Below are 14231 nucleotides of genomic sequence, written 5' to 3'. Positions count from 1 at the left end.
GGGGGCTTCCTGAGCTGTCACCTCTCAAAAAACCTGAGTGAAAACACAAGGCATCCTCCCACACCCCAGCAGGAGCAAACCCCTCCACACCCCGAACCCAAGGGGAACATGGTGATGAGGATACAGTCTCCATGTGAGACCTTTATTTCTGGCAAAATTGTTTCCTTTGGCTTCTTGCAAGTGCAAAGAAAGTAAATACGTGAAATAAAAGGGAAAAGGCAAATCTATTCATGGTATGCAGAGTAGAAAATAGTAACACCTGACAAACCTACAGCAAAGTAATTCAGCAACTCCATCTGTGCAAACCATTATCTTGAATAATTTTTTCACCAGGTCAATGAAGCAAAGCTGTTTGAATGATGTTTCTCAAGCTTTTCTTCCTAGGAAGGACACTATTGCCTTCCAGCAACACTCACCAAAATGGTTCTGCTGAGGTGCTACAATATTGCTACTTACTAGAGTAGTGATTTCTCACACCTCCCACCAAACAGAGTCCTAAAGAGCAGATCTGCCAAGTAGCAGATTACTCACATTCCTTCATTAATTACTGAAAAAAAGCCACAAAAACCAGACAAGTGTATATTTGAAGCTCACTCAGACAAAGGTAATAAGCAGCTAGGATACTAAACATTACAAGGATCAGGATCTCTGCATACTATTACTTTCTTGGGTCTGCAGCTACATTACATCAGAAAATGAAATACTGCTATAGAGGCATCGTTTAATGTTCCTTTAAACTCTTCAGGGGAGGGAAAAAACCCACGAAAAATGACCCCAAAGTAACCTTTGCTGTTTTACGTGATATTCATTCTGGTCTTTATCTGCTCGCTGCCAATTGCTCTGAGTTTACACACTAACGAGACAACTTCAGGCTGACCGCAGTCTGTGTTCAGTGTTTAGCTTTTGTTTATTTCACCAGCACTGAACAGGAATCACAGATCTGGGGATCACTATGCAAAACTCATGAGCTGACTCAATCAAAGAAGCACATATTCATCAAAAGCATCAGACCACGTGAGCAACCTCAAATCTATTTTATTTCCTACTATCTATTTCAACTGTGAGCTCAAACTCTTTTCATCCCAGCACCTGCATCAATAAAAAGTCTCTCCAAAGATACCTATGGAGAGTATTAAAGGAAACACGCTTCTCCTACATCCAAGATCCTAAAAAAACCACCCCTCTTTCACCCCAATTTTCATAACCAGATGAATTAATTCGCAAACAATCAACTTAAATAGAAAAAGCCTTCTCTAGCAGGGCAGCATTCTAGTGTAGAAACTACTCACGACATGAGGGGTATTGCTGAGGGAATCACAGAATCATCAAGGTTAGATGAGACCTTCAAGATTATCCTCCCAACACCACCATAATCACCTCTAAACCATATCCCCTACTGACACACTAAGATGCCTCTTGAACATTTCCAGAGACGGTGACTCCATTCACTGCAATGCCAAACCATTCTTTCAGTGATTTTTTTTTTTTTTTTTAAATATCTAACTGAAACTTTCCTAGTGCAACTTCAGGTCAGTTCCTTCCATTGCTTCACTTGAGAATGGAAGAATTTAAACTTGTATTTTGTATAAAATCTAAGTAACAAAAAGCCAAAACACACGAAGGAGGCTTGAACAAATGGAATACCTCCTGGAATTTTTAGGCCTCATTTGATGAATAACAAAGAACCACAAAGAATTGAAGAACATCAGCCATTGAAAACATCCCCTCTTCTCCTCGGTACTGTGTCCTTTTTATTGTCATCTCTGTGCACCCTGAATTCTCCTCCTGTGTTCACTGGCTGGACACAGCTGCCCCCGCCTCTGTTTTCTAAGTAGGTGGTGGCCTATGTGAAGAGCAGTCAAAACAGGCTGAGTCTAGGAAGTGTTAATTCAATGACAAATATGCCACGGCACAAGCCCACCAACTACTTTCCTGCTGCAGCAATGAAGAAGATGCTCATCAGCTACAGCTGATCATGTCCCTGGTGCAGCAGAGGTTTCTGAGCTCAGAGAATGGGGTACAAAGACTTAGAAAGTTCCACGTGGTCTCCAAATCTTATTAGCGTTATTATTGACTGCACTTGAAAACCAACTTACAATGCTGTCAGAGCAAATTCTCCCTAAATACTTCCCTCATAATTTTAAGATTAGGCTATCACACAAGTCCTATTCCCACAGGAAACTAAACATCCAAAATTATCCTCTCTCATTTTCTGCCCAGCCCTGTACTGCCTTTCAGTATGACTCCACATGGTACAGTCATCCTGTACAGCTACTGCCAAGCATCCCCCTCTCCCAGGGTCCCTGACCACCAGCATCACCAGTGACTCATGAAGCAATTAATCATCCACGTGGAAGGAGCTCATCTTCTGGGTTCTTCTCTGAGCTCATCACACAGAAAAAAAGGTGAAGATGCACATCCTGAAAGCTGTGCTCTGCAATATAGGCTACAGAGGATGTGCTAATTTGGGAGGTTAAAAATTCAGCAAGCAAGAGTGAAGGCACTGGCAGGTGCCCCAGCCTACTAAAAAGTGAGGATTCATGTGGAGAGAGAAAGAGGACAGGAGAACCTGAGCCTAGCCCCTGGACAGCCTGTTCCTGCCCACTCCTGACTGCTGGATGTCTTCAAATGGTAATGAAGCACTGCAGGAAGGACACGATGACACAGATCCTTTGCTGGATCTTCTGCTACCACTACCAACCAAGCACTTTGCTTCTGGTATTCCTATTTTTTGTATCTTTTTAAAGGTGGGTGAAACAGTTGGGAGTAGAGATGCATTAGACATCACAACAAACTCCCCCGAGTCTCCCAGACAATCACAGTGACTTGAGGCACCGAACCTATTTCCTGCTCTCCTTTGTGGGGGTAGACAGGGCTTGTCTCTCAGCTCTACACACTGCACAAGGCAGCAAGTTCAGTGCTGAATCTTGTTGGTTTGGGTTTTTTTAATACAACAGGCAAAACCAATTCTTGGCAACAGCGATTTCAACACTATAGAATTCATACGAAACAAACATCAAAAGTGGAGAAACTGGAAAGCAAATGTGGCTCTTGAACACCTTGTGGCTCTGAACACCTCTGTACTTCTTGTAGTGTGCTGCTGACAAGACAAGGGGAGGAAGACACCAACCTTTGCTTACCTACTTGCTTCCTGGTTTTAGAAGCCAGGGGTGAGGGGGAGATGGCCATTCAACCCTGGCCATTGAGTTCTTGTTTATTACGAAACACAAAATGACCTCTCCCTGGCTGAACAATATTATTACAGATCATGAAACCTCCACAGTCCCTTCTTAAAAATGCACTAAATTATTTTTAACAGTAGTGACCATCATGGAAGTTTACACTCAGGAAAAGTGAGACTAACTGCATATAAAAGGAAGTCCTGTGTTTATCAAAAGGACAAAACTCTAACTACGAAAAACTGAATTTTCCCTTCTGCAAAATAGATCAAAGGTAATATGCTTTCCTTTTACAAAAAATGTACTAATTGTTAAAATGGTGTAATTGGTTCAGATTTTACATTGCTGCATGACTGTGAAATATAAATAATCAGATGTTTCCCACTAAGATCTAACACCATAATTACCTACACAGCAGAAGAGAGTAAGCAAAAAAATTCATCTCATGGTTGTCAACTACTATTTTCCTGTATTTTATGACGTGTGTGTATGACTCTATTCTCCCGGGGGGTTTATGATTTCTTTTAGAAAGAGCATATGCAAAAGAATGAGGCTCTCCACACAAAAACTCTTGGCTGAAATGCAAGATGCTCTGGATTGAACACAAAAACATCCTCGCCTGCCTCTTCCACAGCACTGCACCCTCCCTACACAGAGCTGGTCAAGCAGCAGCAGCCCTGGCACGGATGCATTGTGCCCACTCAACATGCTGCAGATCACACTTCTGCCAGGAAAGTCTGTGCTATTTCTGTGTCTCATCTTGTGACATTTTAGCAAGGAATCAGAAGGAGGTTCAGCAAGCAGCATGAGAAGACCCCATCACGACATGTCCCAGCACTGAGGAACAGGTGCCTTGCAGCACACACAGGGGACCCATTCCTCTGCCTCCTCCCCAGCCAACCCCTTGCTGGACATTCTTTCTCCCTCACATGACAAGCACAGTCTGTGTTTTGGGGATGCAGAAGGAGGCTGTGTGTGTGCACTCCTTTGATCCCTGGAGGACACGTGCTCTGCAAGAGGTGTTCCCCATGGGCACACGTCCAGAGACGAGGCAAGACCAGCCACTGCACTGTGACACAACACACACCCATGTCTGACAATAATGTACAGTTTACTGAATTGGATATGGACACAAGAATGCATGGAACAGGACCATCTGACAAAAAATATACACTGAGGGAGATAAATATATATATAGATATAAATATATAGTATACATACCTATATTTGGGTGTATTGTATTTACAGACAACTAAACGTAAGTTGAAGTCAATCAAAACACAATCAAAACAAAATCTTCCTTCTACTTCCTTCTAATTCCTTCTCCTTCACTGCATTAAAATAATTACAAATTCATAAATTATTGCTGTTACTGGAAATGAAAACATATTGATTTCCTTATTGTAATTGGTTTGACAATTGTAAACCTGGTACAAGCTGAAATAAAAGCATTTCAAAACACATATGAAGGCAGCCAGTAAAGAGGCAGCCTGCTAAAAGCTGTTAAAGCTGTTTCAAGATTAATTTAGAAATTAAAAAGTAAATTTATAAAATCATGTCTTTTTATAGTAAGTCACAGAGGAGTTTTTTATTGGAATTGGCCTGAAAGTAATCCGCAAATAAACATGTTCAATAATATTTACTGAAATGATCATTTAGCAAAGTAAATATAATAGTGCCTGTGTTTGGCTGACTTCTTGGCTGTTGCAGGGAAGGCAATCAGGCGGCAGCAAATCAAACACAGCAGTGTCCCCTTCCTTTGGTTAGGGCCATCATATCTTAACCCAAAGGTTCATCCACTACTGCAGTCAACATTTTAGATCTCTCTTTCCCTCTACTCATCTTGCACCTAAACCCACTTTAATAATACATCATCTGCAGCAACTAATGAACCTCTGTCCAGAAGGGGAAAGACTGTAACAGCTTAATGAGACAGTAATACATATTAAAATCAATTTTATTCAGATTATGTATCTATTCTAGTCCTCCCTCTGAAAATAACTGAGACTGTAGGAGAAATGATCATTAGCATTTTGATAACAATCTTGCCAGCCTTCTGTTAAAATACTTTCTCTTTAAAGTAAAACTGGGATTTGTTATCTTATACAAGCAGACCACTCTAAAATTAGCGACGGCAAATTCACATTGGTTTGCATCAGATTTTCAAAAAGCTTGGAAAAAAATTGATGCTAACTTGCCTGAATAATCAGACTCTTGTGCTTGTTGCTGTAGCAGTGGAAAGACACTCTAAGCATTGACTAAGAAGCAACCTCTTCTCATAAATACCATTTTTGTGCACAGAAAGGCGCTCCTTAACCATATACAGCATTAGTTTCACTTGTCTGATAAATCATATTCCTGTTGACAGCCAACATGAGGGACAAATTCCTCCTTACCACAAATTCTTAAGGTATCTTCAAAAAAAACCCCCAAAAAACCCCAAAAAACCAAAAAGAGGCTGAATGCTGCAAAGCAGGAAAGGGTTTTTTGCACCTTTGTCCCATTGCCACTGCAAGCGGACAAAAATTCCTCAGCATTCCTGAGTCAAATTATATTATGCAAACACCATGGTGAAAGAAAACAGTTCCATCTCTCCCTTTTTTTAATTAGCGAATCCCACAGCCTTCCTTCTTCTCCTGGCACCCAGTGCTGTGAAGCAGACAGCTAAGCCCTCCTGTTCCCAAAATGGGACAGGATGGAGACCTGCTGTAGAAACAGCTTTAAAGAGTTCATGAGCATCTGTGTCCCACAGAAACCCCTGTCCTCAGCCAACCACATGCAAACAGACCAGCCACACCAAAAATCCCAACCACCCCAACAGGACAAAAAGCCAAACTTCAGCAGGGGCCAATCCATGCTTTGAAAGTGCCAAAAGCCAGTTATAAGACAAACTTAAGCAAGGTTTTCAATATTTAACCCCTCAAGAGCTGGCCCACAGATGTGAAAGTCTGAGCCAGGTGACAAGTCCTTCTCCTGACCCCCTGAAGAGCTCCATCAGCTCCTTTGGGCAGATATTCAGCTGCCCATCACCTGAGTTCACAGGCCACCCCAGCTAACAGCAACTAGTGAGCAGCAAGTTCTGTGGAACCAATGGAAGTTATGCTCAAAAGACTGGACAGAAAGTATTCTTGATTCCAGATGTTTTACATTTTTCTCTCTGCTTTTGAAAACAAAATGTCTTTTTAATACCAAAAGTAATACTCTCTCCTTCTGTTCTTCCCCTATGAGCCATCTCATGTACATGTATCATTAAATTAATGTTTGTTCTTTTCAACGGAATAAAAACGTTCAAATTACATACAAAGACAATTACATTAAGTTATTAAGCACATGCTCTGGGTTTTTCTTTTTAAAGCTATTCAAACAATTTTAAAGGTTTTTCAGCAATCCTCTGAAACATAAGCAAAACTTCCCACAAAGAGGAGGTAACAAGTTTAACATTACTGCTGAGGAAGATGGTAATGGAGCCAAGTGAGTAAAACTACCACATCAGCAATCCCCGTGCCACCCCATACAGTCAGGAAAAGGCATGGCTCAAGCTGCCTGAGGAATCCAAAAGGCAAAAGAAAGAGGATATGGGGCTGGTATGTGGGGAGAACCTATTCCCAGGCCCATCTGCATCATGCACTAGAAAGAATTTTTTCTCATTGTTTAATTATCCCTTTTTTTGAAAACTTTTTTTTTTTTTTTTTTTTGGCATAATGGTCAGACCAGTAACTTTCCAGCCAAAGTACCAGGCTGCTCCAACCAAGAGTCTTCTATAATTAGGAGCAGTTTGGTTTGGTGCAAGACTGGGGACAAATAGGTTGCTTTCAGCTGGCACTGCATTTCCCTGTCACTCCCATGCCAGCTGCAGAAGCACAGCTGCTCTGGGAGCTGGGCAACACTACAGTCATGCAACTTTCTCAGATCCTGTAGTTTATCTTTGTCCAGGCTCTTGGTCCTATTAGAACTAATCTTGGGTTCTTTCCATGACAGCTCATGGCAGACTGGGAAAACCTGTTGTGAAATACCAGGTTTTAACAGGACTGCACTGAACATGCTTGCAAAAATATAGCTTGATATGTGATGAGTGAATGCAGGAAAGCTGAAACCATGTGCACCCCCCAGCAGTTTTGGTCAGTAGAAGTCACAAAGTCCCTGAACACTGAATGAATCCAGTGCTCTAGAGGTCATCAATAACAATGTTGCAATGCTTAAAGACATGAAACAAAGTGAAATATTAGTTATAATGCCTTCTGAAACTTAAGGAAAGGCTTCTAAGAAAGAATGATCTAAAACTTTGAAAACAAGTGTCATCTCACAGTTGAAGATATTTCAGGTGGGTCACTAAGGTGCAAGAGTAAACTATGGTTTCTATCTGAAATTTAAGCACTGTTTCTTAAGAAAAACAGCATGAAATATTGAACAGAACAGTGAAATTAGAGGGGACAGTATAAAGACAACAGTGCAAAACTCAAGAACTACCCAGCCTTTTCAAGTTAAAATTGTAATGGGATTATTAAGCTAAAATTATGAGAGAGCAGACAAAAATAACTTGACAGTGTAAGAAAATCCCTTCTCAGAGAAAAAAAAAATCATCCTCAGAGAAAGAAATAAACAAAATATTGTAGCACTTTATGTGGCACCTTATTGATCATATGGACACAGCTTCATCTAGAAAGAGCATGCGTAGCCTCCCCCTGACCTGCAAGTACAGGCACCCAGTATTACCAGCCAGTGCCTGCAGCCTGTCTGACCTGTTGGGCACCCAGCCAGAGCCAGGAGTCTGCCTGAACACAAACTGATAAGATTAGAAACAAGGAATACAGTGTACTATTACAGTCCATGCTCAGCATACATCGCTGCATTCCTGCGCCGACACTCCCTGCAAACAAAGTGCAGCATCTCTGCCCACACAACAACAGAAAACAACCATCATAGCTTCAGTGTACACAGCCAGCACTTTCCAATTTTTCCAAAATCCAGCTGCTCTAGTAATAATTCTGTGTTTGTACGGCAGCTTCCTTCAGAAGACTGAGAAGAACACGAGGGTGGGCTAGTGCTACTGAGGCAGGTTTACAGCTGGGAAATGTGAAGCCCAGAAAGGTCATGCAGCTCGCTAGACATCAATGACTATGCTCTGCATGTGCCTTGAAACCACAGCAGAGCTTTAGGACAGCTGGGCAAAAATTGCCAGGCTTGAAATATGCACAAGATCTTTAGGGCTGAGTTGAGCAAGCCTATCCATCTGTCTTTGAACAACCAGCTACCGAACATGGAACCCTGTCATATGCTAAACGTTACCAGCGTTCATCATGAATCATTCAGAAGGGTGACGTGCAGGGATTAAACTTAGCATTCACATTTGACATCAAGAGGAGTCCTACAGAGGCATGTCACACTGCCACGAACTAATAGGGAGGGTTTGGAGCTAAAGGCACAAAGCCCTTTCCACTGTTCCCCAACTTTTTTAGGTGTGACTGAGCCACTGCTGGCCACCCCAATTCAGAAAAAAAAGTCCAGTGTCAGCACTGGCACTCTTTAGTCACATCAGGACCATCATACATTTTTCTAGCTTGCAAATAAAATAACATTATCACACAGAAAAAAATCACAAGTAAAAATACTTCATTTCTGGAAAACATAATGGACATGAAGATGACACGTGCAAATGACACATTTTCTTGAAAGTCTAAGTGCTCAGTAAATGATGAATTTTTCTGACACAGCCCCTCAGCAATCCCCTCTCCTATGCTCACTCAGTTCTGTGAAGACAGCTTCAGCTGCTGGGGTTTTAAATACTTCTGGCTATATTTTTCACAATACCCTTTAGTATGGTGGTTAATCTCCTGTGTCAAAACACGGTTTTAGCCATCTGCCAGACAAAAAGAAAATCCTCAAGATCAGAGCCTTTGACATGTGGAACATCACTCCTTTTTGGATGGCTTTATGACAAAGTTCAAGTGCTGATCAGTGAAACTACAGCATCAGAAGCAAATAAATCAAAGAGAATGAACAAAAGTAAGGTAAGTCCCTAGGTTTATGTACATGACACACTGCTGAACAGCACTCCAGTCTGTGCAAGTCTGACCATTAAAAAGGCAAGCTGAAGACTACCCTCGGCCCAAGACAAAGCATGTCCTCTACACAATCCTCTCCGGCTGCAATATATATAAATGCATTTAAACGCCAGCCTCCATTTGCTTCCTCTGGTGTAACCCAGGGTGGGATCTTCACCTGATAGACAATGTAACCAAAAAAGGAAAGAAACAGGGGAGCAGAGAAATACTGTGTAGTCTACTCCTTTAATCCACTGTACCCAGTCTGGGTTGAGGCAGAACTCTTTAAAAGAAGTCACAGAATGTTGCTTTTGGGGAATTTCTACAGAATAGCTGAAAAGCTTATTTAGCAAATTAGAACTGTTCTCTCTGCTTGGAAAATTTGTGTGAAGCCAAGGGCTAGCAAATGGCAGCCTTCCTCCTGAAACAGTGAAATAGCTCTGCAAAGCTGATACACATGAGATGCATCCCATCCGTCACTTTGCTCAGGCACGCTGACACATCGTTTTCCTTATGTGCACATCTTACTCTCCACTGGTACCTACAGCCCCATCTGGTAATGCACCGCATCCCTATCCATCACCCCGGCCGTGTTCTCCCTTCTGGGAAAAAGGAGAGACATGTTTTGTTTCACTAGGTTGTTTCTTTTTCATGCAAATGTTGTTCTCCGTTTGTATTATGAGCAAACAAGCAATAAGCCTTGCACCTGGAGTGAAAGACTCCTGGTTTGGGAGGAAATCACTAAATACTTGCATGCACTTAGCTGGCTATTAGATCTTAAGAACTCCTGAAAAATAAATTAAGTGATAAACTACAATAATTGTTAAAAAAAAACAACCCCAAACCCCACATTCAGTAAAGGAGGCAGATTTACCATAATGCCTCAACAATCTAAGGGAGCTATTTACTTTGACAGAACCTGAATTCCCCAAGCAATTCGACAGTGGTAATGGAAACAGAGGAGCAAATAAATTATAACCTTGTGAGTAATGCACCTACCATTATAAACCACTCTTTGCCTCCTGTCTATTCCCTGGTGGGGGCACACAGTTGTTGGATTTCCTTTCCTTCATTCTTCCAGTGTGCACCTTCAGCAGTTGTTTTTATAATGTCTATTACCATACTCTGCATTTACACAGTTTAATGTGAACATCTCAAAATATGCAATATCGTTTAGAACAAGACTGTTGGTTTTTTACAGGCTGAAACAGAGGCATTGGGTCACAGCATTATACATTGATAGAATCCCAAATATTGTATATATCCCAAATATATCAGTAGGTACATGCCACTTCCAGATCTCTCATACTGAAGATGTGTACCACGTATCTCAGAACACCTACAGTATTTCAGGAGTGTTTCTGAAGAATGGTCTTGGACAACTTCAGAAACAGCACCAGTGCCAGTTCACCCCCAGCTTAGCCCCTCTTACACTGGCTTTTAGCAGTCTGCACAGACCAAGTCTGTGACAAACTATGGGAAAAGAAAGGCCAGGGACCACAGAGTTTTGCCCAAGTGATAAACAATGTGCGTTGATTTCAGAAAACAGCATCTATGCAAAGAAGACTTCTCCAAAGTATAAGGTGCAGAAGCAAAATACAGGCATGATAGCAACACAGAGGCTGACTCTGCTCTGTCTTCTAAGGTTAATTAAAACTCTCACAGAAACAGATCCCTGGTGTGATTCTAACATATTGGTCCAAGGATCTGGGCAAGATTGAAGTCTGATAGAAGTGACCTTGGCTCTCTGTCATTACACTCCACTACCAGCAGTTTCCTTTCTAACCAAAAAGCCTGTAATTCTATGTCCTAATTTATATCCTGCATTATCAAAAATGAAAGGTAATAATTAGTAAAATAGTGTAATTTGCATTTAAGCCCCAGGCAGCATATCTACAGCAATTCCTGAAATATATATAAATCACAAAGAATCACTTCTGCTTTCTTCAAGGCAGCTGAGCTGTCAAAGACCAATGCAAGACAGAAAGGGATGTAATTCTGCTCTCCTGTATCAGCCTCAAAAAGCCTGATTCTAGCCTGGATTGTACCATCTATTGTTTAGTACAGAGAGAGGTTCTGCACTCTTGTCTCCAGGACTGCTCAGCAATCAGCTGTATCAGCAGCTCCAAGGAGGATTATTCTCCCCTGCTGCTTTTTTAAAAGCAGATTAGTTCAGACTTTCTTTCACTGTAATGAACCTTGTAAGGATCAAGCACATTGCATTGATTTCCAGGATGAAATTGTGTCATCAGTCAAAAGGCCAAGCAAACACTTTCACAGACCCACTCTGTCCCAGCAGACCCACTGCCCCAGAATTACCCATTAACCCCAGCAAAGGGAAAAGAATCACAGTTGTTAACCATAATAGTCAAAATGTGATTCTCAAGTTGTGTCGTTTTGCATTCTGTCAAATTCACCTGGGTAAAAAACCTCACAAAAATGGACAACAGAACTGCCAACACTCACCAAAGTTCCGTGGAAGACAGAAAATGATAAAAAGACAGAAAATTATAAAATGCAAAGTGTTTTTATTTACCACATTATATCTGCAATAATGGCTAGGGAAGCAACTTTTTAAAAGCCTGACAATTTATGGTAAAATAATGAAAATTCAATTTCCCTAAAAATTTGCAAATAGCTTTCCCCATCAAACATTTTCTTACATGTGCACACCACTGTAATATGCAAGCTTGACTATGACTTAAAGATTTGATAAGCAGAGATTTTCTTCTTGTCGGATGGTCACAAAAGCCACTGCCCCTCCAACGTAAACACTACAGGTGTAACCAGCAGACCCTGCCTCCCACGAGAGACACCTGCCTGGACTTCAAACCAGACCATGGGACACTGTACTTTACCTAATGAATGCAAACTTCCCTTTCTATAATGCTGAAACTAAGGAGACAGGAGCTGTCTGCTGTGACAAAGCTACAGCACTAAGCTTAGTTGAAAAACAAGCAAAAAAACCAAAAAAGCAGAAGGCAGAATTCCATTGCCTTTCTTCTTTAAATTTGACAAGTCATTATTAAATACCTGAAGCTCATTGAAGACAACAGCTCAATATTAAAGGATCTACCCTTCCAGAAATACTGCCTAGCACATGCCATGCAATTCCAACTCCAGGACTGAATTTTATGGAGCAATGCATGGCATTTTCCATCATTTCCTATAGCGAAAACTTTGAAACACCAGTACAGGTATATTTCTTTTGTTCGGGGAAAAAAAAAAAAAAGGGGGGGGGGGGGAAAAAGAAAGAAAAAAAGAAAAAAAGTAGGAAACTAATTAATTGATTAACTGAAACATTTACTATGGCAATACAACTTCACAAGGAAACTCTGCACTGACCTTTTCAAATCAAAAGCCTGTACATTAAACTACAGCTCAAGTGGATTTCATGAAAGATCAAAGACAATTAAACATATCCAGTATACATATGACATCAAAAGTGAGATTAAGTTCACAGTTCTAAGACTGCTTCCATTCTCAAGTCTCCTGAGGAGGTCCAATAATAAATTTTATCAGATCGCATGAAAGAGCATTAGAGAACAGTGGGAGGAACTGATCTTGTCCCCTCTGAGCCAATGAAACCCTTGTCATGGACTTTAAAGGGCGCAAGATGGGGCACTCGATTGAAGACTCCAATAAATAAATGCACACGTTGCAGTACTCGCCTTCAATAAATCACACACCTTATACATAAAAATGAAATTACGTTCCCTCGAGAGGGGAAGCTTCAGCTTCCAACCCCGCTCCCTTTCGGCTGTCAGGAGGGCTCTGTGTGGTTGTAACCGCACCGGCAGCGCCCGAGAGCGGAGGGGAAAATTTCGGGGTTGGAGGAGCACGCCGGGCTCGGGACCGTCCGAGCGTGCCCAGAGACTTCCCCCGCAGGCAGGGTGAGGGTGGGAGCCGGCTCCTGCCCGCATCTGACAGGCACCTGGCGCAGCCCGACACGCCGGATAAAAGCGCTTTCGAGGCACTCTGTGGTTCACAACTCCACGTCCGGCTCTGTTACTCCGGGTGCAGTCCCGGGGCCCGTCGGTGCAGCGGCTGCCCCACAGCCGGTATAAACCCACCCAAAGGGGGGTGTCCCGGGGCGGTCCCGGCCGCTCCCGGCGCCCGCGGCCGCCCAGAGAACTTTGAGGACATCCCCGTCCGAGCCTCCCATCGTTAGATCGGGGGAGCGACCGCAACAGCCGGCCGCAACTGCGGGGCAGGCGCACGCCGGTGCCCGCGGGCGGACACCCTCCGCCGCCCGCGGGACGTCCCGCCGGCAAACCGGGGCCGCGCGGCGCTCCGCGGGGCCGCGCGCTCGCCCGGCCGCGCTCCCGGCCCGCCCGCCCCCGGCCCGGCACCCACCTTTCCCAGCAGGGCGCTGCGGCTGGCGGCCGCCAGCTCCCGCAGGCTGGCTGCGGCCGAGGCGGCGGCGGCGGCGACGGCGCTGGGGGCGGCGGCGGGCTGGGGGTACGTGGGGGTTGCGGCGCTGGGGCTGCCGCTGGCGCCCCCGGCGGCGCGGGGCCGCTGCCGGATGCCGTCCAGGAGGCGGACGAGGAGGATGTTGGCGGGCAGCTCGTCCACGCCGCAGCCCACCAGGATGCGGCACTCGGGGCAGCGCAGCTCGTGGCGGGAGCTGACGATGCTCTCCAGACAGCGGCGGCAGAAGGTGTGCTGGCACGGCAGCACCTTGGCCGTGGTGTCCAGACGCTCCAGGCACACGGAGCACTCCAGAAGATCCAGCAGCGACGACTCGTCCATCGCCGCCGCCGGCTCCCGCTCCGCCGGCGTTCCGCCGCCGCTCCGCCGCCCCCTCGCCTCCGCCTCCGCCCCCGCCCCGCCGCCGCCGCCTCCGCCTCCCCTCCGCGGGGCAGCGCAGGGCCCCGACGCCCCTAGGGCCGCCGCGGCCGGCGGCGGCGAGGGAGGGGCGGCGGCGGGGCGGCGGGGGCCATCGGGGCGGCGGGGCTGTCCCCGGCGGCGGGCGGCGGCGACCTCGGGGGCTGCCCGGGCGACGCTGCCC

The 14231-nt window shown here is 44.4% G+C and overlaps 1 protein-coding gene across 1 annotated transcript in view; it reads right to left on the bottom strand.

Moving 5' to 3' along the window:
* The window catches only part of SH3RF3 (SH3 domain containing ring finger 3), a 248536-nt gene extending 234564 nt beyond the window's left edge, over positions 1-13972 (bottom strand). The window contains exon 1 of the mRNA XM_066176699.1: positions 13577-13972. Within this exon, the coding sequence (XP_066032796.1) occupies positions 13577-13972 (396 nt within the window). The remainder of the gene's footprint in view (positions 1-13576) is intronic.
* Positions 13973-14231: the final 259 nt, after the last annotated feature.

The sequence above is a fragment of the Chamaea fasciata genome, unplaced genomic scaffold, assembly GCF_029207755.1.
Source record: "Chamaea fasciata isolate MVZ Bird 193981 ecotype frontalis unplaced genomic scaffold, bChaFas1.0.hap1 SCAF_2, whole genome shotgun sequence".
NCBI classification, from domain to species: domain Eukaryota; kingdom Metazoa; phylum Chordata; class Aves; order Passeriformes; family Sylviidae; genus Chamaea; species Chamaea fasciata.
This window is presented reverse-complemented; position numbering and strand designations above follow the sequence as displayed.